General features: G+C 44.0%; 1 protein-coding gene across 1 annotated transcript in view; it reads left to right on the top strand.

The window, feature by feature from the left end:
• The window catches only part of TRPC5 (transient receptor potential cation channel subfamily C member 5), a 148,437-nt gene that overhangs the window by 85,704 nt on the left and 35,823 nt on the right, over positions 1-26,910 (top strand). Inside the window, exons 4-5 of the mRNA XM_045030704.1 lie at positions 20,103-20,439; positions 25,793-25,932. Of these exons, the coding sequence (XP_044886639.1) occupies positions 20,103-20,439; positions 25,793-25,932 (477 nt within the window). The remainder of the gene's footprint in view (positions 1-20,102; positions 20,440-25,792; positions 25,933-26,910) is intronic.

Genomic DNA, 26,910 nt, shown 5'->3' with positions numbered 1-26,910 from the left:
TAGGAGCCTTGTCTTATAACAGGCTTATTCAAAGTGACACAGGCTATGAAAGTGAGATCTTGGAAGAGTGTTACCCTTTTCATTGTTTAATAAAAATACTGTAATGATAAATAATAATACTTAATCATAAATAGTGTGTAATAAGCATGTCATAAAAACAAATTTTATATTTCCAATATCACTGCTTTTATAATTTATCCACAGGTAAAGGAGAAAAATCCTGGAAATATTCATTTTTAGGAAGGGGTTCATGAGACTTGACATTCTATTGAAAGGGGTTCACAGGTTGTTAAAGTTTGGGACCCACTGGACTCCCAGTGTCTATTATGTCTGCAATAGATGCATCATCAAATTAAGCCATTTGGATATGTCATGATTGGAAACATGATAATTTCATAGTTCTTCATTCTGGGAAAGTGAGAGTGAGTGTGATGGATAAGCTGACTCATTATAGTCCTCCCAAATTGGGATCTTGTTCAGAATGGCATTTATAATGTGACTGCAGTTGCTGTGTTCTCACTGTTTTGCCACCGACCCTGATGGTTTAACAAGCCTACTTCTGCAGAGCATGTGTATCCCTCATTGTATAACAGTGATTTATTCTGCAATTGAGTGATAGGCTAGGGCTTCCCAGCAAGGTGAGAGGTGTTCACAGTGCACAGATCCATTCTCTCCTTCCCCCATGTATTTTCACCATTAGAAAGCTGAAGAAAATAACACCATTCCTGGAAAATACTCTTTCACGGGTAGAAGAAAAAATTAAATATGCTAGGTTCCTATTAGGGTATAAATTGTTTGTTTTCAAATAACCAGACCTCTCGTCCACAGCCCCAGACTCCAACCTTGCAGATGTAGTATATGAATTAACATGATATTTTATGATTTATTTCCAGTAGTGCCCTCAGTGAGAAGATTAGGGTTTGGATTGACATCATTCTACCTAACTGTTTTCTTTCCAGTGATTTATCAATATCTCTTGGATTGTAAACATGTTTGTTTGGTTACGAATCTAACAAATGACTTCTTAAAGGGGACGTGCTACACACACACAAAAGTCAGACTTTTTTTATTAAATAAAAAGAAGTCTTGAAAGGGGCTTTTTAATAGAAAGGTTTTTTCTGTTTGTTTATTTACATTACAAATTCAGGTCTGGAGGACTCTGTGATGGCTGGAGAACTAGTAGGATAACACTGTAAGTACCAAGAAAGTGAAACCTGATTAACTGTAAAATATTTTTATTCAGACTGCTTAAAGGCAATCTGCAAAGACAAGAAAACTGGACTTGGGCCCCATTTTTCTTCTTCATGATGTATAAGAAAGAATGTAAAGATGTTGGTAGTTTTTTTAAGGGTTTTTTCTGATCCTTTTTCATTTTGAAATGCAGGTCTTGTATAGGCTGGAAGACCATACCAACTGGAGAACTAGTGAAATGATGACACTAAAGAAGCCAAAAGAGTGAAAGTTGAGCAAGTGAGAGGGGAAAAGACTTTTATCCCAACTGCTTCAAGCATTTTGGGTTTTGCTGGTGTTTTTTTAACACCTATTTAATTCCAATGACTACTTAATATTTTGTAAGAAGGTAGTCTTTCTCAAAGATTCAACAGCATGTGTGTGGAACTCACAATAGACATCCCTGGGACCTCCCAGAAGTTCTCCAGCAAATCCAGGGAAGACCAGATTTGATATTTCTAAGGTTTAAAAAGGAACCCCCAAAACAAACAGACAGAGAGACAAACAACCACAAAACTGCAGAAGAAAAACATTTTCAGGCTTTTTTATTAGTAACAAAGAAGCAAAAAAGGACACGGGCCTAATCTGTAATGAAATCTTTGCCAGTCACCTTTAAAACCCTGGATTTTTGTTAATACAGTTTAATTTAAATGTTGGAAATACTCTTGGGAGAAAAGATCTTTATTTAAAAATCAGCATGCCCATCCCTATCCACTACATTCTGAGAAAGCTCCCAATACCTATTTCTGAGACCTGCAACAATGAGAGCTCTGCTTGCATAAGGACTGAGAAAAGACTTCAGTATTTGACTTTATGTGACTTTTAACCTGAGTATCTCTGATATGTCCATAAAATGCACCTGATGTTTTCCTCAGTTGTTGGAGATCAGTCAGTTTGCTGTGAATTAATTGACCGTCTCTCTTAGTTACGTGTGTCATGTTCAGAGCCAGTTTGGATTGCAATGAGCTGCATCTGTAAATTGAGAGTATTAATCTCAACATGTTAGGCCTTCTTAACTTCTGTAATGGACCTATACACCTGAATGTTTGCTGAAATCTTTCCCAGAATAACTATTTATCTACTGTATTCTAATGTCTACTAAAACAAATGCTGAAAACCAGCGTTTGAGAAGTCTGTATCGCTCCATGTCCTGATTCTGAATTCTTGCACAGGCTTTGACCCAGAGAAATTTGCTAGATTAGTGTCTGTGATGCCAATTCATCATCCCTATTTGCAAACCACTTAAGCATGTGCTTAAAGCCCACTGGCAACAATAGGACTTAACCACATGCTTAAAATTAAGCACATTCTTAAATGCTTTCCTGAATAAGGATATATTTAAGCACCCGATTAACTGCTTTGCTAAATTAAGGCCTATTTTCGTTCTCCCTGTCTGCATGGAAAGAACCTGCAAGCTTTGTCCTGCAATATGTAGTATTTCAAACACTTCTCTTATTTGAGGATTTAGGGACCAATCCAACTCCCATTTAACCCAGTGGAAGCCTTTGACTTTAATGGGAACTGGATCAAGCTCTTCGATATTCCTTCAGAGTCTTGCCTTCTGCCAGTATTTACATCACTGGTGGCTTTTTTGTTGTTGCTGTGGTTCAAACTGGGTTTGCATTTGGTTCCAGTGGGAACTATACTGTGACTACCGAATACAGAAGAGACCCTGAGTTGAGATTCATGAGTCAGTTCCAGCTAAAATGTTTTGAGACAGGATTAGAGGAAACAATATAATATGGAACCATCTGGTTACCTATATGAAACGTGAAGTTCCCTTGACTAGCCAGCAGAGGGATTTTGAGTGATTTGGGAAGCACTCTGCTTTCTTGAACCCTTTAGGCCTTGTCAGTTGCTTTGGCTTTGCATCAATATGTTGCTGTTAGTACTAACATAAACATAAGAAGCAATGTGGTTTCTGATGGGAGTGCTCCATAACTATTTATCTGACAAAAAGGAGATTATCTTTAAGGATTCCTGATGTGGAATGTTGAGTTGAACACACACACACACACACTCTCTCTCTCTCTCTCCCCCCTCCCAGAAGTGTTTCATGAAGAACAGTTCTTAGGTATTCCTCAATCCTCAGCTGACACCTGAACAGCAGAATGCAAATAACTGCGGTTGTTAACAAGGTCAAAGTTAAAAAAGAAATGTGCTACACTATATGAGGATTTTCTTGTTAATGTGCTGGATGGCACCATTGCACATTTGAGGAGACTGATATTTCACTTGTATGACAAGCACCAATCTGACAGGGCCAAATGACTTTGTGCTGGAAGGTGCAGTTATAGCCACATGTTGTTTCCATCTTACTTCTGGTTGTTTTAGAACCCTAGCTCTGGGTCTCACCATTTCCCATTGGAATTCCACACAAGGCCATTGGGGGACATAATTATTAAATTGGAGGCAGCACCAGGTGGCTCACCAACGTTTTTATTAAAGTACCTTTCCCTTTAGTTTGTCTGAGCCTTGCCGGCATTTTGAGGAGAACCCAATTCAATGTATTTTTATGGGTTTTATTAAGATAATAAGCAGACAAAATATAAAACTAAATAAGCATATCACTTCCTAAATGACTCTACTTCCCTAACCAATTAAAAATCATACAGGGCAATGATTCAGTTCAGATCACAGTCAGCATCAAACTGAAAAACAGATTAATTAACAGTAACATAAAATGGAATTAATACATTAACAAGAATATGGAATGAAATCCACACCTGGAAAACATATAATGTCTATAATAAAATCACAAGGTCATTGTAATATGTGAGGAGTCCTTATACATACTCATCCTAGCCATGTAAAGAGACGTAGTCTCTTTCTCAGTCCTGAAATGCCACTAAGTGTTGATTGAAGGATGTGTTCCATTTTCCCCCTCCCAGCTAATTTCTCTACTTTCAGTACAGCAGTGGTCAGCCATTTGTGATTTCCCTTTTGGGCAGAGTGATTTAATCTGACACCTTTAAGAACGCAGGGTGACACCTTTTGATGTGGGGTAGGATCTGCTTAGAATTTGGGTTGGTATATGATTAATAGGGCCTTTCTAATATAAATTTATATTCATGTGCTACTACCTAAACACATACACTCACATTCACCCTTTAAAAAAGTTAGAAAAATCAGTAAATTAACTGCAGGCATCCCCAGGACTGTGTTAAAATAAGAAACAAAGAGGAATAATGTTACTTATCTAAGAAAAAGGTTCTGCTCTTTGACTTGCTTGGTCTTTAGAGCTTCAGAGTCAGGGGTTACAGTGTAGGGGATAGGTGGTGTTGGCAGTGGTCAATACTATATGATGGCCAGCGGGATTCCTCTGTCTTGGCTGGTCTGTGGAAGTCTGGGTCTCCTCTTTCCTTAGGACTAGTCCAGGGAAAGTTGGGGAATCAGCCATTGTGGTGACCTGAGGGGAACACCTCTTCCACTTTGACCTTGAGCTTTAAAGTTGTGATTTGAGCTTGTTATATCCCAGAGCACCTTCCCAGAGATTTTCTAAGCAATTTGGAGAATCCCAGCTCTCACGCCCCAACAGCACATTCCAAACCTGATTGTGTGGAGTCAAGCTTAATCTCTGGTCTCTTCTGGAGGCTCCCCTCCAACTGGCAGATGTTTTTCAATAACCATCCTAAACCACAAACATGGGCTTTATTTTCAAAAATACAAGAGCATGGGACCAACATGTGGTGCCTCCATGGAAGGGGCTTCAACCCTCTCCTCTGCATTAACGATAGAAGAATCCCATGCACTGCTACAGACTAGGGACCGAATGGCTAGGCAGCAGTTCTGCAGAAAAGGACCTAGGGGTTACAGTGGATGAGAAGCTGGATATGAGTCAACAGTGTGCCCTTGTTGCCAAGAAGGCTAACAGCATTTTGGGCTTTATAAGTAGGGGCATTGCCGGCAGATTGAGGGACGTGATCATTCCCCTCTATTCGGCATTGGTGAGGCCTCATCTGGAGTACTGTGTCCAGTTTTGGGCCCCACACTACGAGAAGGATGTGGAAAAATTGGAAAGAGTCCAGCGGAGGGCAACAAAAATTATTAGGGGGCTGAAGCACATGACTTATGAGGAGAGGCTGAGGGAACTGGGATTGTTTAGTCTGCAGAAGAGAAGAATGAGGGGGGATTTGATAGCTGCTTTCAACTACCTGAAAGGGGATTCCAAAGAGGATGGATCTAGACTGTTCTCAGTGGTACCAGATGACAGAACAAGGAGTATGGTCTCAAGTTGGGGAGGTTTAGGTTGGATATTAGGAAAAACGTTTTCACTAGGTGGGTGGTGAAGCACTGGAATGGGTTACCTAGGGAGGTGGTAGAATCTCCTTCCTTAGAGGTTTTTAAGGTCAGGCTTGACAAAGCCCTGGCTGGGATGATTTAGTTGGTGATTGGTCCTGCTTTGAGCAGGGGGTTGGACTAGATGACCTCCTGAGGTCCCTTCCAACCCTGATATTCTATGATTCTATGAACGATGAAGGGGTGTATCTGGCTTAGGAATAACTCTCATTGTTTGTAGCCCACTCACACATCTCACTCACTCAGCACTTCTTAATATAATCTTAAGGCCTCTGGACCACAGCAAAAAATTAGGGATTGACAGTAACTTAACTGGGGTGAAAGGTTGCCTTTACTTTTACAGGGCCTAAGGATAGAGGGGCTTTTAAGATCTTGTTAACCTAAACCTGATTTCAGATAAAGCAAATTAAAGTTTTACACATTAAGCCACACTGCTTTAGGCCTGTATCCCTCAGAAGGCTGATGGAATTCAACATTCTCTATTCTCTTCCTCTCTGCCTCCTCACTGTAATCTATCTCCTTTATCCTGGTTTTACTTCACCCGTAACATTTCCTTTCCTCTTGAAAAGTCCTTTCCATCAATTTCAAAATAAATGCTGGGCTAGGAGTACTTCGTCTATTGGTCTAGTTGTGTTTTGCCTTGTTTTGAGCAGAGCAGGCACATTATGAGAATCTTAGAGCACGGAACGGGACCATTAAAAAAAAGAACTTATTTACATTTAATTTCACTGAATTCCTTATTAGAGGGTTGAGATGTGAAAAAATGGATGCGTGTCACTGTGAGAGCCCTGTGATCCTCTCACTCAAAAGCTGCCTGTATTAAATGGTGGTGCAATATGTGCCAAATGCTGCCTTTGGCTTTCTCTGCACCACTTCCATAGATTCCAGTTGGGTCTTATGTGTAGTAGTTCCAGTCACACAGTCCTATCTCTGAAGACTAGGCAGAGATCACCTAACTTATTTCATGTAGAACCACAAACTCACTTTTAACCTGCACCAGTAGGAGTTAATGAATGCTTTATTTGCTAAAAGATGAAAAACAAACACTTTATTGCTAAAAAGATACCAAGTCCCCACTGAAACAATTTTACTTACTATTGAAAACGATACAACCACTTTGGGATTAGGGTTGGTGCCAATTGGTTGATCTAGGCTAGGATTAGGGTTGGGTTTGATCAGTTGCCCCAGAGTAGGGCTAGGAGTAGAGCTACTATTAGGGTTGGATTATTGTGCAGCCTTGGGATGGGGTTAGTGTTAGGGCTAGTAGGTAGACCTGAGCTAGCATTAGGATTCGGGTTACTGGGTGGCCTCAGGATAGGGGTAGGATTGGGGCTACCTAGATGGACCTGAGGTAGGGTTAAGGTTAGAGACAGTAGGTGGCCCCAAGCTAGGGTTAGAGTTGGGCTATGTAGGTTTCCCTAACTAGGGTTAGAGTTGGGGCCAGTAGGCAACTCTGGGGTAGGCTTAGGTTTCATAGGTGGCCCTGGGCTAAGGATAGTGTTTGGGCCAGTTGGTGGATCCAACCTAGGGTTATGGCGGGGCTTGATATGTGGCCCTGGGCTTGCGTTAAGGTTGGTGCCATTTGGTAGACTTGAACTAGGTTTAGAGTTTGGACCAACTGGCAGTCCCAGGCCTGCGATAGGATTGATATTTGATATCACAACACAGGACTTTTATATATATCCCAAATGTTAGGAAATAAAGCAGACCTATTCTACCTATGAGGTTTTAAAGACTACGGGCCACATTTCCCCTTTGTTCCACATGTAGAACTGCCATTGACAATAATGGGAGATGTACTCCCCCTCCCCTGCACAGACTCAGCCCTGCTGCTAGCACACTGAGAGATGGAGCGGGGAGCCAAGTCTCTGTCCATTCCCACCATTGCCTGCCCACACCCTGCACAGGACAGGGGAGTCATGGCCTTGAAGAGACTTCTCCCACACTGTTGTGACTTGTGGGGTGTGTAGACAGTGCAGAGGAGCAAGGGAGTGCCTCTGTGTGGCTGCACTGGGCAAACAATGACCTGTGAAATACACGCTGAGCGCTATGTGAACTGTTGCTGGGAACACAATAGCTGTTGCATTTGTCTGCACTTACTGGCATGCTAGAATTGAGTTCATGGGAAATTTACAGCCCATAAAGCACTGAATTAAATTTACATTTCTGCAACTGTATTGAAGACAATGAATTTGCATGAGTGTAACGGATGGCAAAATTTGGCCCACTGTATTTATCAGAATCAGTCTTCTAAAAGCAAAAGTAACTTTTCTTAGGTTATAGCATTGTATTTTAGAGGAGTGGCCTCAAACGCTACAGTATCACTGCTGTTAAACTGTGATGTTTTGGACTATTACTGTAGCATACCACACTGCAAATAAGGGCTAAGCTAACAAAATTAGGAGTGGCAGACAAGGAACAGAGGTTAATTTTCTGAACTCTACATCAGATTTTGCTCTCAGTTCTATTGGTGCAACCTCAGTATAACTGACAACAGAACTTGGGCCTGCTTAATAATACTGGGCTCGGCTGTTATAGATTCTTGCTTATTCATCTATGTAGAGCATCACACAGCAAGAACAAGAAAGTACCTCCAATAAACTCAAAATGGAATAGGCTGTTTGCAGCTCTGATGATAATCTAAAAAAACTCCAAGCAATATCATGCTCATACAAAATGAAGTCTTCAGAGCTATTTCAGTTGCTTCTTGAAGCACTCACATTTTAACCCATCAGTGGTCTAATCCTAAATTACATGTGATTGTGAGAGATAAGGGATTACCTCCTGAATATTGGGGGAAAGGAATAGAATTTGTGTATTTGATGTCTGTATTAGTGACACACAACACTGAAAATATTTGAGCATGGTATTGATGACCTAAAATGTAAAGATTAGGCATAAAAATATAATCCATCTAGCAGAAGCTCCCTTTAAAATGTTTCCCCTTAGTAGAGAAACAGGCGACAATGAATGTGATGAATGCAGAAAATGAAATTCTATAATAGCACCATACAACTATAAGCCAAATAGTATAAAAAGAAGCCTGGTAGGACTCAGAACAGGAAGAAACAAACCAAAATATTTTGCATTTATGTAGTTTTTAACCATCAAAATGGCTTCCAGATATTAATTAAACCTCCAACCCCTCCTGTGCAGTAGGTGAATATTTTCATCTCTCCTTCACACATGGGAAAACTTTGGCCCAAAGAAGTGATATTACACACTGGTTTTGTCCACACTAGGAAATTTATCCTAAATATATTTCTCACCACTGCTACCACCAACTGAGCTCCATCCTCTTCTGTAGCAGAAGAGGACAGAGCCTGTCTAATAGAATGATAGGGGAGCATCTCCTTGCTTAAATTTTCTCACCCAGGATCCCCTTCTAAAGGATTTTTCACACCAGGGTGTTTAATTAGCAAAGAGTGAACCTGAATGCAGGCAGGGCTGCCCTGGGGGGAAGGGGGGCAAGTGGGGCAATTTGCCCCGGGCCCTGCAGGGGCCCCCCACGAGAATATAGTATTCTATAGTATTGCAACTTTTTTTATGGAAGGGGCCCCCAAAATTGCTTTGCCTCGGGCCCCCTGAATCATAGAATCATAGAATCTCAGGGTTGGAAGGGACCTCAGGAGGTCATCTAGTCCAACCCCCTGCTCAAAGCAGGACCAATCACCAACTAAATCATCCCAGCCAGGGCTTTGTCAAGCCTGACCTTAAAAACCTCTAAGGAAGGAGATTCCACTACCTCCCTAGGTAACCCATTCCAGTTCTTCACCACCCTACTAGTGAAAAAGTTTTTCCTAATATCCAGCCTAAACCTCCCCCTCTGCAACTTGAGACCATTACTCCTTGTTCTGTCATCTTCTACCACTGAGAACAGTCTAGATCCATCCTCTTTGGAACCCCCTTTCAGGTAGTTGAAAGCAGCTATCAAATCCCCCCTCATTCTTCTCTTCTGCAGACTAAACAATCCCAGTTCCCTCAGCCTCTCCTCATAAGTCATGTGCTCCAGCCCCCTAATCATTTTTGTTGCCCTCCGCTGGACTCTCTCCAATTTATCCACATCCTTCTTGTAGTGTGGGGCCCAAAACTGGACACAGTACTCCAAATGAGGCCTCACCAGTGCTGAGTAGAGGGGAATGATCACATCCCTTGATCTGCTGGAAATGCCCCTACTTATACAACCCAAAATGCCATTAGCCTTCTTGGCAACAAGGGCACACTGTTGACTCATATTCAGCTTTTCGTCCACTGTAACCCCTAGGTCCTTTTCTGCAGAACTGCTGCCCAGCCATTCGGTCCCTAGTCTGTAGCAGTGCATGGGATTCTTCCGTCCTAAGTGCAGGACTCTGCACTTGTCCTTGTTGAACCTCATCATATTTCTTTTGGCCCAATCCTCTAATTTGTCTAGGTCCCTCTGTATCCTAGCCCTACCCTCCAGTGTATCAACCACTCCTCCCAATTTAGTGTCATCTGCAAACTTGCTAAGGGTGCAGTCCACACCATCCTCCGGATCGTTAATGAAGATATTGAATAAAACCGGCCCCAGCACCGACCCTTGGGGCACTCCACTTGATACCGGCTGCCAACTAGACATGGAACCATTGATCACTACCCGTTGAGCCCGACCATCTAGCCAGTTTTCTATCCACCTTACCGTCCATTCATCCAGCCCAGACTTCTTTAACTTGCTGGCAAGAATACTGTGGGAGACTGTATCAAAAGCTTTGCTAAAGTCCAGAAATAGTACATCCACTGCTTTCCCCTCATCCACAGAGCCGGTTATCTCGTCATAGAAGGCAATTAGGTTAGTCAGGCATGACCTGCCCTTGGTGAATCCATGCTGACTGTTCCTGATCACTTTCCCCTCCTTTAAGTGGTTCAGGATTGATTCCTTGAGGACCTGTTCCATGATTTTTCCAGGGACTGAGGTGAGACTGACTGGCCTGTAGTTCCCTGGATCTTCCTTCTTCCCTTTTTTAAAGATGGGCACTACATTAGCTTTTTTCCAGTCATCCGGGACCTCCCCCGATCGCCATGATTTTTCAAAGATAATGGCCAATGGCTCTGCAATCTCATCGGCCAACTCCTTTAGCACCCTCGGATGCAGCGCATCCGGCCCCATGGACTTGTGCTCGTCCAGCTTTCCTAAGTAGCCCCGAACTACTTCTTTCTCCACAGAGAGCTGGTCACCTCCTCCTCATACCGTGCTGCAGAGTGTAGCTGTCTGGGAGCTGACCTTGTCTGTGAAGACAGAGGCAAAAAAAGCATTGAGTACACTAGCTTTCTCCACATCCTCTGTCACTAGGTTCCCTCCCTCATTCAGCAAGGGGCCCACACTTTCCTTGACTTTCTTCCTGTTGCTAACAAACATACCTAAAGAAACCCTTCTTGTTACTCCTAACATCTCCGGCTAGCTGCAACTCCAAGTGTGATTTGGCCTTCCTGATTTCACACCTGCATGCCTGAACAATACTTTTATACTCCTCCCTGGTTATTTGTCCAATCTTCCACTTCTTGTGAGCTGTTCTTTTGTGTTTAAGACGAGCAAGGATTTCACTGTTAAGCCAAGCTGGTCGCCTGCCATATTTACTTTTCTTCCTACACATCAGGATGGTTTGTTCCTGCAACCTCAATAAGGTTTCTTTGAAATACAGCCAGCTTTCCTCGACTCCTTTCCCCGTCATGTTATTCTCCCAGGGGACCTTGCCCATCAGTTCCCTGAGGGAGTCGAAGTCTGCTTTTCTGAAGTCCAGGGTCTCTGTTCTACTGCTTTCCCTTTTTCCTTGTGTCAGGATCCTGAACTCGACCATCTCATGGTCACTGCCCAGAATCTTCTGGGCAGCCCTGAATGCAGGTTAAGTTGAACAATGAAACCCTGTGCCCTGCTCTGTCCTTGTGCTTGAGTTGCCTCCAGCCTAACTCCCTGTGTTCTGTTTTTCTGGTGTCCTCAATAGAAGTCCCTCCAGAGAACACTGGCCCTCTGACTCCAGTTCCACTGATCATGATACATCTTCCCAATTTTACAAACGTTTTAATATAAACATTCAAAACAAATAATTGATGCCCAGATCCCCACTTTGGCCTGAGGTGCTGGTACATAGCCAAGTTGGAGTCTTATCTTTACCACAGACTCAACTGGTTACCCAGGCTTTGAGATAGGTCACTCCCATTGTGGTTGCCTGTTGGGGAAACGCTATCTGCGAGTCTAGCATGCAAACTCTCTCTCTGGAGTCCTCCCTTTTCATGGGGTTGGCCTTTGAAGAGTTCTCTCCCTCTCCATTCTGTGATAATCTCTGTGTCTCTGGATTTGCGTCTGATGGCTGGTGTCTCCTGTTCCTTCGGATCATGTGTCCCTCTTGTGGAGTCACCTCTTATGACCTGGGTGCCACTGCAGCTCTCACCACTTCTTTAGTCCACTCCAGGTATCTGTAATGGCTATATCCTTTCAGAGTGCCTGTCTCCAAGGCTGGTAAATCCTTGGCTGACTTGTCATACTCTAGTGCCTGCTTTCTCAGATCATTAGCCATCTCCTCTCAGTGCTGTCTCCATCCCTCTGGCTGCAACAGGTCACCCCTCATTGGTAGCAGATTTTGGTCTTTTGTTCTGTCAGTGTCTGTGCTGGGCTGTTTGACACCCCTGATTGTACTATTACTGAGTGGCCACAGGTGTGCTGATGGAATTGCTTCACTCCAGATACCACAGCTATCCTACCGCTGTTCAGGCTCTGACAGGAGTCTGCTGGCATAAGCGACTGGCTGCTCCTGCAAAAGAGCTACATCCAATCCTTTCACTGATGCACCACACTGGAGTGCCAGTAGCTCTTCTGGCTAATAGTACTTCAACACAGGGGTATCCAATATCATTTGTATCAGCATGTCAAATGCTTGATGCTGGGGACATTCCCAGTCAACATTCTGAGTTAATGCACGGGTTGTGGTACTGCAGCCAGGTGTGGACAGAATTTGGACAGAAAATATATCACTTCTATGAAGCACAGTACCCCTTTCCCATCCACTGGAGCTGGCATGTCTCTAACTGCTTTGATCTTCTTGGGCTCTGCTGTCAGTCCCTCTGCTGTGAGCAGATGTCCAATATATGTCACCTCACAAGTCACGTTTTTTCTGGGTTGAGTTTTATGTTCTTGTCACTGCATCGCTGAAGAAGAGCTTATACTTCTCTGTCATGGTCTCCTTTGGCATCAGTATCATTACTTCTTTTGCCTACAATGAGGATACCATCTGTAAATATTTTCACACCAGTCAGTCCTGTCAGCAATTGAGTGAGTCTTCTCTGGAACACCTCTTATGTCCCTCAGCATGCACAGCCATCTGTAGAGACCAAATGGTGTTGCAAAGGTTGTCAGCATTCTAGACTCTTTATTCCGGCATATATGCCAAAACCAGTTCTTCATATCACAGAGCATAAGGATTCTGGGTCTGGAGAGTTCTGGCAAGATGTCATCAATTATGGATAGTGGCATCTTTTCAGTGGCTTTGGGTCTAGGCAGCTGCGTAATTTTCCTGATGGCTTCTATACCACACCATGCTGCCTACCCAGGCTGTACAGGCCTCTGCCAGTGCTATGAGACACCTATAACCTCAGACTTTCTAGCTCCTTGCATACTGGATTACATATTGCCACTGGAATTTTCCTTCGTGATAAGTTCCACTGTGGGGTCTACTTCCAGTTGTAGGCACCTGTCAACTTTGAAACATCCCCATAGGCTTTTAAAATGGTCTCCATAGTCCAGGGGACTCCCTTTTGCTTCTCAAATGGCAGCTATAAAATTCTGATGCGGCACCCTGATCAGATCCATGGCTTGTATGGCCGTATTCCCCACGGGGAGCTTGAGCGACTCCCTGATTCAGGACAGGTTACTCTCCTGCTGTCGTCATCCTCCCCCGTGGCCAGGTCTGGGAACAGCTTAAACTCTTCTTTCCACTGGGCCCATTGCTGGACTAGGTTTGGTGTTGCAAATCCAGGGCTCTGGGTGGCATCAGACCAAGTGCCATGGCTCACGCTGCCAGCTATTGCACTTCAGAGAACTCACTGCTCAGATGCTGCCACCATGTTTCATTAGCAAAGAGTGAAGCTGAGTGCAGTAAAGTTGAACAAGTGGAACTTCCTTAAACCCTGTGCACTGTTCTGTTCACATGGCTGAGTTACTTCCAGCCTAACTCCTGCATTTCTTGTTTTCCTGGTGTTCTCCTCAACAATAGCTCCTCCAGGGAACATGAGCCCTCTGAATCCATTTCCACTGATTGTGATACAGAGGGGACAATTCAAGCCAACAACTAACACAACCTCAATAATAGAGAGGAAATGCCCAATTTGTCGCACTCAGAATGTTTTGCAGGAACATCTCTGGTCTGATGCACTTTTGATGAATCATAGGCAGGGTTCTGATGGAAGCCTGCCTCATTTTCTTGTGGGCTGCTGAAGACCCAGAGTGGACTGCTCCAAGCCAGGACCAGCCAGTTAGGGTGAAAGCAGAGCTGGGTCCCTATGCTGCCCAACTCCTAAGTTGGTAGCCCTGAGAGCCTGGAACAAAACTATATTTCCAAATACTGACATTTCCCATGAACCAGAAATCCCGAGTTTCAGCCAGCTCTACTCAATACCATTGTACACTTATATTCATATATAAGCAGAGTACACTCTTAAAAGCACCTTTGAAGAACATTCCTTTTCACTGAAGCAACTGTCACAGGATTATCTGTCATGTCTTCAGGGTGGTAACAGAAATGTCTTGTCTTGACAATTCTCCCAGAAAATGAAGAGAAGTTTGGAGACTCCCTGAGCCCCGTATCTCTAGAGAAAAATACTAGATATCCTGACTGTTATTGATTGAAAAGATATATTGTTTTGGCATCATATTCTCATCATTTTTTTAAAAAGTGCCTAGAATAATAAACCAGCCATTGATGCAGGAAGTTATTGTGTCAGAAACAGTATTATAAAATTGGGAGCATACACAATTTTTTTATACTCCAGATCTCTCATTTTTCACAGTGCAACAGCATTAGTTGATAACAAAACCTGTCGCATCTGGTATGTTCATGAGAAATAATAAATGTGATAGTCACATGCATTAGTTCTATCAATGGCAAATGAAGAAGGATTATAGAATAGAATGAAAGTAATGTTTGTGACTGAGAACATAAGGGAACTGAAGAAAGATTTGCCAGAGAGCACTGGTAACTTTGCTTTACATGAAGGCAAGATGGAGATAGGGAAATCATATTTTTTGTATACAGCGGTTGCTGCAATGAACTGCTGGGTTTTAGTGGCTGGCTCTGACACTGGCTTAGTGTGTGTGATTTGGGGCAAGTCACCATCTCTCTGGGGTTCTCAGTTTTGTCCATTTGTAAAATGGGCATGATAAAATGGCACTCTCTCTATAAAGTGCTTTGAGATCTATGGTTGAAACAAACTCCAGGAGTGCGAAGCTTTGGACTACTCCATATATAAAAGCACTAGAGTTGAGCTTTTTATTATTTGTTCATTTATTTTAGTGCCTGGCACCATAATCATCTTTTACAGGAATGAATGGCCCATGGTATCCCCAGCCAGCCCTGATAACAATGGACATTCCACTGAAACACAACTTTATTCCATCATAGGTTCAGTCTCTGTTGCTCCCCCAACCCTTGATCTGCTGGTCACTAAAAAAAAAAGATGGCTGCTGAAGCACCTGCTTCTTTCCCTGTGGTCCTTACCTTGCTTGAGATTTAAAGCCATCGGAATAATATTTTAAAATTAGCGATAAATATTGTGTTATATTTTTTAATTTGGGGACAGTAAAAGGCTAACTCAGCAGGTGCTCAGCCCTGGTGTGAGAATCAGAGGGCTTTCAATGATTTCTGCCATTTTGGAGAAGTTTTTGTTACTGTTAAATTTCCTTTGGAGCGTTTTTAGTAAGGCAGGGCTGGGCTTGATTGGAAGATTTAATGGCATTTTTATTGCCACTCCTTTTTTCTGAGCTGATCTTGAAAGGATCCCTTGCATGATATATGAATTCTCTTTGTAGAACTGACATCAGATACATGGAAAGCAGAGCACATTTTAAAAATGAGCCGTTAAGCTGGCAGGAGGGGAGAAAGCTTTTAAGATGCCTGGAAGTTGCACAAGCAACAGAAGAAGCAAAAACATTTTGATTTCTCTAGTGCAGCGGTTCTCAGCCCACTGCCTGCAGGCCGCACGCAGCCCAATTAGCACATAGCTGCAGCCCAGCTCAGCTGTGTGTGAAAGGCCTACCCAGGCGCTGGTTCAAATTCAGGTTCCCGGCTGCCCAGTATGGAGGGGTCCAGCTTGGCTGCCCTGCCGCCTAGCATGGCGGGGTCGAGGTTGGGGATGCTGGCTCACCCCACATGGCAGGAGTTCAGGGTTGGGGCTGCTGGGGGGCCCTGTGAGCTCCAGGGTTCCTGGCTGGCCCTGTGAGCTCCGGGAAGCCGTCCGGCCCTGCGAGCTTCGGGGTCTGGGACTAGGGCAGCTGGCGCACCCCATGTGGTGGGGGTCTGGGGCAGCCACGTGGCAGGGATCCTGGGTCGAGGGTCAGGGTCCAGGCTGCCACTGCCCTCCCACCCGGCCCTTGCGGCCCAGGTAACACATTGTGGGTCACGTATGCAGGCCAACAATGCGTAATAAGTTGAGAACCACTGCTCTACTGGCTCTGGGTTTGATTCGGTGTGAGGGGTGGGGAAATAAACTCCTTCTCCCCTTTCTGCTTTTTATTATGTGGAATAAAGAGAAGAAATATTTTATAAGATACTTCCCCTCCCACATAAGAAATGTCACTGCTGATCTTTTTTAGGAAACATACTTCTCTTTACTATGGAAGTTACTGTAGAAAACATCCAGTCAGAACCCTTGTCTGAGCCCTTAAATGTAAAAACGATGGCAAGGTACTCTTCCATGTCTTTTGTTCCATTGGCTTGTAAGCACAACCGGTGATTTAGACTCCTCTGAAATCATAGATTAAAAAAGGAAAAGGAAATTAATGATTTCTGTTGTTTTGATGTAGATTTTTTCTTTTCTTTTCTATAATCTTGGTATATTATAATAGCATTTTCGAGTGGTCCTGGGAAACAGCACCCTGCAGTTTTCCTTAGATCATCACCATACCAACTGTTGTCCAGTGACTGGGGGGTGTTAAAAGTCAAATTAAAGCAAATGTGTTTCCTCTGATTTTCCTTTCCTGTATCCTCCTGTGTCAATCTGTCTCTCTCAAATAAATGTCCCGCACCACAGACACCTGCTGCTCCTTCTGGGGCTTTTATTCTTAGCACTCAGGCAGGTCAACACATCCATTTGAATTACCTGCTCCTGCAAATTTAGCCATCTCTTATATGGGGAATCTGTTACAGAGCCTAAGATAGGCGAACAAAATCCAAGTCAATATGTACAAAAAATAATGGCATTAAGTCCCTCCTAAAGGTTTCTGTCTGACTTTTGTCACATGTTAGTTTCCCTTCTGTAATCAATCATTGGCTGATTACTTCTCTTAATGTGGGTTTTCAAAGTGAACTATAGTTAAAAAGCTATAGCAGAAGAGGAAGGGATTATCTTGCATTTATAAATTGGTCAATTTCTTATTTTTTTCCCCCTTTGAACAGTAAATCACCATTTGACTCCTCCCAGATCTGTCTTTAGGTGCTGAGAGAGCTCCTGAGAAAGGATTCCCCCCAGCCCCCTTCACCAGTGCATTGATGAGAATACTGGCTTTTGGATGCCAGCAATCCTTCAGCTTATAGTTCAAATACTCAGGAGAGCATATAAGCTTTTCTCAAGCGCCTGCCCACTCTCTTTGTAGGCAGGGGACCTAGATTTTAGTGCTGGCTCTGCTATTGACTTGGTGTGTGTGATGTTGGGCAAGTCGGTTTTCTTTTTGCCTGGTCTCAGTTTATTCCTCTCTAAAATGGGAATGATACTGCTTGACCTTTAAAAAGAGCTTTGAGACCATGGCTGAAAAGCACCCAGTAAGAGCTAAGTCTTGTTATGCAGTTTTAGTGGTGAATGGAGAGTTAAAAGGTCTGGGTATGCATGGGAATCTTTATTATGAAAGTGACTTTGCCATGTCAAATGTGAACTCATCTGATGGGCAACAGTAGGACCCATGAACAGGTTTGGGTATAAAATACATTTTTTTGGAAATGACTCAAAGAGCACATAACTGTTTCCTAAATGTCCATGTGACTTAGGGATTAATAATACTATAAAACACCAAATCTCACTTCTCCAGAGAGCCTCTATGAATAACAAATAATACTGTCATCTTCAGATTACTCACCACACTGAATCTATTTTCTAATCAATCTCAGAGGCCTGGCCTACTCTTAAATGTTTTACTATGTTGGTGGGGGATGTGATTTTTTTTTAACTAATAAACTATGCCAGTAAAAGCCCAAGTTTGGATGCAGTAATAATGATATAGCACTTTTATACCGATCTAACTGTGTTGATACTAGGAGGGTTTTGCTGGTTTAACAATACCAGTATAACTATAACAATAAAAAATGACACCCTCCTGGTATAGACAAGTCCTTAGTGAAATGACATGGTTAGAACTAAGGTCATGGGCTTTCCATGTTAACTTGAATGCAGAACTGGTAGAGTGTGAGTGAAAAGTCCCACAGGAATATTTTCGATCAACTATGAATTTAAGGATAACTCCATCAAGGGGGATGAAAAAAATCACAAGGCAAAAAGCAAGCACTTATGCCTCCATCCTGCAGTGAGCTCGGATTGGATATGAGGATAGGGCCCTTAATATACATTCTGTTCCAAAAAGTTTCTGAATAGAAATATTCTGAAAGCAATAGGCTTGCCCAGATGTAATTGAGGGCAGCATCTGGTTGCAGAATATTTATTATTGATGCTGATGCACAAACCAGAAAGAACTTGGCTTGAGTTTTGAATCCTAAGGCTGTTCGTAGGACTAGTGCTTAGAAAAAAACATCTTTTTACTTGTAAACTAAGCACCTCTGCTGTGGAGTCACTCAGACACCATAAATGTAGAATCCCATGAGCCCATTTCTTCAAAGTCATTTTCAGAGTAGAACTGAAAAGTGTCATTTTTGTTCTGTGATCAAAAGCGTCCCTCTCCCTGACTAGTCTCAGATATTTTACAACTGCCCACCTTTCCTTGACAACAGACAACCTCGCCAAAAGTGCATCCAGTTTCCCACCAGTCGTTCCCTGTTGGAACGTCACATAACCACATGCATTCGCATGCCGAGCCCTTCCCCCCCGCCCCCCCCCCCACATTTGCATGTGCCTGCCTGCGTGCACAAATGCATATGTTCACTTTCAGGCACACATGCAAACACACACACACACACACAGAGTTTTACCACCTCTGTCTCTTCCTGCCTATCTGGTCTCCAAATCATTTTTTAAATGCTGCCAAGTGCTCTTTTGAGTCTGCCAAAAGCTGAAAAAAGCATTTGGAGAGGCAGCAGCTTGGGAATAGAAGATGCTCAGAGTAACTGTTAATTATGTAACTCTAGCAGCAGGGCTCACGTGTGACCAGTGACTGTTTTACCGAGGGATACTAAAAACAGAAATGGCCTCTTAGAGCAAAGTTAAGCATTAAAATCTTGCCTGTCTTAAAAAAAAATACAAAATCCCCCTCTCTTCCCGACCTGCATACAGAACTGGTCCAGAATATGCCACAGATCTCCACAGCCGGGATCAGCAGGAGAACTGTCCCCAAAATCTAGAAATGTTTCCTTCAGACTTTAGTTTACCGATATTCAGCTCCCTGTCCTGCCACCCTTACTCACGTCTGCGTAGCATCTTGCTCTGGGAGAGAAAGTGTGGAGTGTCCTTTAAACTCTCTGATAAAGCTTAAACTTAACATCCAGGCCAGCTCAGATGACCAATAGACGGAGGACAAGGCTGTGCCCCCACCCATTGCCTGCACCCTCACACTGTATTTGAAGTAGCTCGTGCCCCGGTGACACATCTCTGAACAGAGGGAGTATGACTGTGCCTGGCCCTTTAGAGGTGGCTTAACTGGGGACAGCTGCTTCCACTTGACACCTACATACCCATGTCAGGTTTAGGCCCAATTTAGCCCCATTTGCAAGGCTGAATAAATGGCAGATTAAGATTCTGGGCCTGGCACATTAACTGTGTGGCTTCATGCCCGCCCCTGTTTGGAAGGCTGATTATCAGAATGCCTTGATGGGAAATACTAGCCTCATGGTTAAGATAGTAGCTTGGGAATCCGGAAATCTAGTTGCCATCCCTGGCTCTAGCATAGACCTCGGTTGGTGTTTGGGGTAAAGGGACACGACATTTCTTCTTCTTTCCCAACAGATTTTCATCTTGTGTAAAAAAAACAAAACAAAACGGGTCCATCCCTGTAAAAGGCTATTCGCTAGCTTGCCACGGTGCACTGCAGCTTGCACACTAGGAGCCCAGAGGAAAATGAGGGGATGTATCGGCCTCACAGCTCCTGGGAATGACCAAAGAGGGAAATTATCCCAAGTGCATGATGATCACTGTCCAGGAAAAGCCTCTGCATCTTTGTCCTTCTAACCTTTTCCTTTTTTCTCCCTCTCCAGTTTGTTGCTCAGCCAAACTGCCAGCAGCTGTTAGCTACGCTTTGGTACGACGGCTTTCCAGGATGGAGGCGGAAACACTGGGCAGTCAAGCTCTTGACCTGCATCACCATTGGACTGCTATTTCCTGTGCTTTCTGTGGCATATTTAATTGCACCTAAGAGCAGGCTGGGACTGTTCATTAAAAAGCCATTTATAAAGTTTATCTGCCACACCGGTTCTTACCTAACCTTCCTCTTCATGCTACTTCTGGCATCGCAGCACATTGTCAGGACTGATCTCCATGTGCAGGGACCACCTCCCACCGTCGTTGAATGGATGATCCTACCCTGGGTTCTAGGTAAATCAGAGGAAACACAAATATGCCTGGGCCTCAACTGGCAGACTTACACTCATGATAACTGCATGTGGATTAATTGCTAGTCTCGGTGTTATCTGCGTGTAAATAGGTTTGGCAACCAAATTCGGAAACGTCATGAACTGCTGCCCTTCTACCAGAACTATAGGGCTAGGGCTGTTTTGTTGTTTTTATTGACATCTCCTGTGTCTTTTGGCTTAGCCCTCACCAACTTAGGGCAGCCGCGGGAGGTACTGTGTCCCTTTGATGCACAATTCCGTCCTCGCGTCCCCTTTTCTCTGAGTGGGAAAGGGGCATCATAACTGGCCTATACCAGCAACAAGTTGTGACACTCTCTCTCACTGGCTGGTGCATGGGGGAGGCACAGCTAAGAGTCTTCTCCCTCTTTGCTCATTCCCCACCCATCTACACTTGGGGGGAGTCAGCAGGCACAGTGCCCACCTTCTCCTGTGCACACAATCCCAATGTACCCTGCACATGGGGCATCAGGGGGGAGACTCCTACTCTGCCTTATCCCCCGGTGCTGGCACATAACCCAAGTCACAGTCTAGCTCTCCAATATGAACGGGGGAGAGCCGGTTATTGAAATGTCAAAGTAGAAGCTGCCTGTTCCGATCTGATTAGTGCAGCCCTAATTGTGAAGAAAAACGGGTGACAGCTTCCCCGTTCTGTATGTTTCACAAAAGCAAAGAATAAAGATGATATGGTAGCATGGGGCCCAGCTTAAAGAGCCATCAGAAGTGTAAGAGCAAAAAACCCACATTTTGATCCATGTTTGATGAGTCAATTCATTTCCCCTTTCAAGCTGAGCTGCCTTGAGCTCAAATGCACACTGTGGCAAATAAAACCTCATAGACTCACATAGGAAAGACAAGCTTTCCTTTCATCTCACATCTGGCTTCTTTTACTCTACCTTGCTCGTGTGTTAAAATGTACCTGCTCCCATGTACCATTGTCTCATTCTGAGGCTCCCTTAAGAGAAATCTGCTTCTCCTGATGAAAACAGGCTGTAGGGCCAAGAAGAATATCCGCCAAGGATTGTATGGGCAGAGGGAAAATTCCACACTAGTGTTCTTGCCGGCTACCCCTCTCAGTTCCAGCAAGCCACTCCTGCAAGATCAGGTGCTTCACCCAATTTAGAGGCCATGTGAATACAAATGCCTTTAAAAGGTATAAAATAAGAGAGAGTTGTTTCCTCATTCTCCCCCCGCCAAATGTGTCATCGCAAGGCTGCTCATGATGCAGCTTCCCCCTAAAGTCATTCCTGCTGCTCTACAGCTGGCACGTACAATCAGGGCCAGTGTTTTAAACCTGGACTTACTTTAAACTGAGCCCTAAGGTTCTGGGCCCAGCACGTTCACTTTGGGCCCATCCCTAATCAGAAGGGTGATTCGTAGAATGGTCAAGCCCTGGGTTAGGACTCAAAGGAGTTCAACTCCTGGCTGTACCACAAGCTTCGTGTCTCACCTGGGACAGGTCGGTTAACTGGAGCTGACCGGAGCAATGAGGTTTCAAAATTTGTTTTCGGTCTGCACTGGAATGAAAACAAAACCTTTCAGCTGTTTTAGTACAACGTGTGTGGGAGACCCAGATGCAAGGCCTGGCTCCTCCTGTTTCCACAGCAGAGCTTTTTAGCCTAAGTTATTCCAAATCAGAGACTTGTACTTGTCTAGCCTCCATCCCAGGCCAACAGGATAACCTCCCCTCCCCCTAGATTTATGGGTTTCTCTTGCTTGTTCTCTCTCCAGACCCAAAAGCCTTCCTGCTGAAACTTCTATGGAAACTGATACATTTCCACAACATTTTTTGGCTTCAACAAAACAGCACATTTCACTGAAATGAAATTTCATCCAAAATGTTCTGCTGAGCGCTGTATTTCATTTCTCTGTGCCTGAGTTCACCAGGTGTAAAGTGGAGATGTGATCAAACTTCCCTACCTTGTTGTGTTGTGAGGATAAATTAGTTGGGGGTCAGATTCTGTCTGCTTTCTCTATCCTCTTTGTGCTGCTCTGGTGGCATAGAGGAGATGCTGAGTTGCCCTAACATGGCATCTGGGAATTCCCCAGACACAGTGGGAATCCCTGGAAAATGTTCCTGGATGAACAGGGGCCAAACAGGTGAATTAAGATGATCTTGCCCCGTCCCATTTTCTGTACTGAACACAGTGTTTATAGTGCTTTTCTTCTTTCGAGGGATGAACCTAATGTATCAAAAATCTCTGTCTGCACTACCATCCAGTGCTGAGCAAGAAATTCTCCCAAGTCCCTAAATCTGCAGTGGGCCAGAAAAAGACAGTCAGGTTGCAGCACCGGAAGGGAAGCGTGAATAACAAATTAATAACAAGCATCTCTTCGAAAACCCATCTTTAGGCTCACATGCTAGTTAGGACAATTAATAGAAAATACTAACTGCGGACGAACGGATGGGTAAAGGACAGAGTTGCGAAAATGTTAACAAACTTTTTTTCCCATTGTGACCAACTCTACCAAAAACACAGGAGAGTTTGTGCTACTTCACACAGGCTCTCCCCTCCCCCAGCTCTCACATAGCCCGAGCCTCATTCTCTGTAGTCTACAAACAATAGGAATTAGCAAATGTGCAATTGAAATGTACATGTGAGCACAAACCTTGGAATAAACAGCGAACCCATCCCTTTTTACTACCACTTCCCACACCCCCAACTTCATGTTTAAATTATATTAAATTCTATGGAGAAAAACAGACCTTCAAATAAGATGCTGATGTGTCTGTAGGGAAGAATTTACTATTTTAGCGTCCCTTTTTATTTACGAAATATCTGTAAAAGAGAGAGAGAAAGAACAGGCACGTACAGTCAGACAGCATTACAGTAACTATAGTAACAATGCTAACTATGATTGCTCACAATAAATACAATATAGTTGTTCTTCAGCAGAAGCTGCTCCATTGATTTTTTTATTTTATTTTACTTTGTATATGCAAAGATTTTAAGATAACTGTAATAAAATTACCTTATTGGTCATAACATGCTGCTGACCTGACCAGTGACCTATCAGGCATCAGCCAAGAAAATGTGATTGATGTCTTTATGTTTGCAACAATTCATTTCCATGTTCTTTGTTCTTCATATTGAACCTTTAAAGTCCTAGAAAACAAACTCAACTGATATCCCAATTTGAAGGATCACGTCATAATGCTGTTGTCGGACATTTGTTAGCCACTCTCTTGATGCATTTTCTTTCTTTTCTGATTTAAGTCTTGGTTCTTGAGTCATGTCCAATGTTGTAAACTCAATACAAAATATATGGGGATGGGGTAACATTTTCATAAGTGCTTAAGGGACATAGGAGCAAAAGTGCCATTTTCAAAAGTCCCGTAGGCACTTAGGAGCCTAAGTCTCGTTGACTTTCAATGGGACGTAGGGTATGAATACACTGCAGGCGGGGTGTGTGATTTTAGCATGTGTAAACATACCCCAGCTAGCTTTAATCTAGCAAGCACAGGGGCCAGTAGCAATGAAGCTGCAGCAGCATGGACTTCAGCTCAGGCTAGCTACCCAAGTGTGTACCCAGGGTCCAGGGCAGGATTGTATAGTCTGCACTGAAACCGGTTCTACTGCAGCTTCACTACTATTGTGACCCGCGCTAGGTGGATTTAAGTTAAATCGTGTGTGACTACATATGCTGCAATCATACCGCTCAGTTGCAGTGTAGACAGGGCCAGGCACCAACCAACCAAGTATGTGCTTGGGGCGGCAAATTGTGGCGGGGCAGTGCTGGAGGTTTTTTTTTTGTTTCGGTGGCGTGGCGCTTGGGGGGGGGCGGGGCTTCGGGCAGCGCGGTGCTGGGGGGGTGGGGGCTTGGTGCGGCGCGGCGCTCGGAGGGGCAGGGGCTTGCGCAGCGCTCAGGGGGGGTGGGGCTTCAAGCGGTGCGGCGCTCGGAGGGGGGATGGGGGCTTGGCGCGGCGTGGCGCTCAGGGGGCAGGGGCTTGCGCAGCGCTCAGGGGGGTGGGGCTTCAGGTGGTGCAGTGCTCGGAGGGGGGATGGGGGCTTGGCGCGGCGCTCAGGGGCGGGGCTTCGGGCGGTGTGATGCTCGGTAAGGCAGGGGTTTCAGCAGCACGGCGCTCGCGGGGGGGAGGGGGCGGGTACGGCGGGATGGCGCTCTTCTTTTTTTGCTTGGGGTGGCAAAAAAGTCAGAGTCGGCCCTGAGTGTAGGCATACCCTTAAGCTCCTAAACACTTACATGGGACCTAGGCTCTGAAATCACATAGACTCTTTTGAAAATGTTACTCTAGATGACTTAGGGGAGTGGTAACGGGGTATTGAGCCTTTCGTCACGACTGTAGGCAAATTTAGCCTCGGTTAGTAACAACTGAGAATAATTCCCTGCTGAAGGCTGGGGGCTGGCATTTGTGAAAGGAGTTGATTGGCTCAGTCCAGTTCCTAGTGCACAAACGTCCATGTCACAAAAACCACCACCACAAATGGTGGTAAGTGGAACCCTAGCTGACCGCCTCAGCAAAGAGGCCGTAAACTGAAGGCCAGATTCGACACACTTACTCATCTGAGTAGTTGCTTGTTCACAAGCAGTCCTATGGAAGTCAGTGGCGCTATTCATGGAATAAGGTGATATTTAATTAATGTGCCTAGATAATCGATGTGATTCTTCCATCTCAGGGCTGAGGCAGGTTGAGGGAGGGAAGCTTGTGTTACTGTCACCTGTCTTATGGATAAGTGTAGGGAAATCAGCCTTCAAGGCTGTCAAATCATTAAGGAGCGCTGAATTACCCTTAGATACTTCAGCGGTGGGTGCTCTATGAATAACTAAGACAAATACAAAAAGAACAGGAGTACTTGTGGCACCTTAAAGACTAACAAATTTATTTTAGCATGAGCTTTCGTGAGCTACAGCGGTGCCACAAGTACTCCTGTTCTTTTTGTGGCTACAGACTAACATGGCTGCTACTCTGAAATAAGACAAATACATTAATTCAAATCATGTATTTGTTTAAATCAATAACAAATTTCCCCTGGGCGGTTACTCACACTTTCTAAAGGGGAACTTTGGCCTAGAACAGTTAAAATGAACGTGTGTTTCATGCAGCATTTCCTTGTGCTTTGTATGTGAAGCACTAGGCAGGACTGCTTAAGCCTGCCCCATTTCTGTTCTGATTGCATTTCCCATTCTGCTGTAAAACGCTCTGTAAGCAGCTTTATTACATTTTGTAGGAAGGAAAAAGGATGAGGCATTTTTTCCCAAGCAGTTAATTTATAATTGCCTTTTATTACATTGGATTTGTTCTGCTTTAATGGCCAGTAATGTTCCCCCAGGCAGATAAACTCTCTTTCTTTCCACAGGTTTTATTTGGGGAGAAATCAAGGAGATGTGGGATGGTGGATTCAATGAGTATGTACATGACTGGTGGAATCTGATGGACTTTGCGATGAACTCACTCTACCTTGCAACTATCTCCCTGAAAATCGTTGCTTATGTCAAGGTACAGTAAGTTGGCACATGTGTGTGAAAACTATAGTACATGGGAAATTATCTGTCAACCCTGAAATTCCAGCTCAGCGAGCACAGGTGCCCACATCACAAGTGGTACTAGTTGGCATCCTTGTTTGCAAACTTAGTAGGAAAGTCAGTGACTGAACTGGCTTGGAGAATGAGCATGTTTTTCACCACATACAGGTTGTTCTGCCTGATTAAGGTTGAGGCACATTGGCTGGGTGTTGTGAGGGGAGCTCACATAGCCAGTGCCCACCTTGTAACTGTGGGTAAAGAGTATCAGAGGGGTAGCCGTCTTAGTCTGGATCTGTAAAAAGTGACAAAGAGTAAAGAGTGAACCTCAGTTTCTCACTGAGTACCGTTCAACTGTGCTAAATCCACTTACACTGTAACAATGAATCCAGAATAGGGAGATCAGAAAACATTTAAAGTTTTATAATGTAAATGGGGAAAAAGGTAAAATATTCTGTTGAAATGTTACAGCTATGCTGCAGATTCCCTACTGTCAGCTCCACTAACTGAGCTAGTGCATATCACCCCGTTCATCTTCAAATGCACCTTTCAGATTTATAAACATCTGATGCTCCAAATTAATTTATGCGCAAGCTTTGAAGCCAGAGGACTGCCAGAAGCACACTCTCTCTCTCTCTCTCTCTCTCTCTCTCACACACACACACACACACACACACACACACACACACACACACACACACACACACACACACACACACACACACACACACACACACACACACACACGCACCTCAGTCCCTGCATTCCCTCCACACAGAGTCTCCCATCAACTTTAGTGGGAATGGTGTGTTTGCAGGATCTGTCTCATAGAGTTTTCTCTAATCTTTCTGGTGTTCAGAGAGTCTGTGGGCCTGGTTCTCCTCTCATGCTGGTGTGAATCAGGAGTAACTCTATTGAAGTCAGTGGTGTTACAGTAGTGTAAATCAAACATGAA

This window comes from Mauremys mutica, chromosome 9 (genome assembly GCF_020497125.1).
Source record: "Mauremys mutica isolate MM-2020 ecotype Southern chromosome 9, ASM2049712v1, whole genome shotgun sequence".
NCBI classification, from domain to species: Eukaryota; Metazoa; Chordata; order Testudines; family Geoemydidae; genus Mauremys; species Mauremys mutica.
Note: the sequence above shows the minus strand (reverse complement) of the source record. Positions and strands in the feature narration are given on the sequence as shown.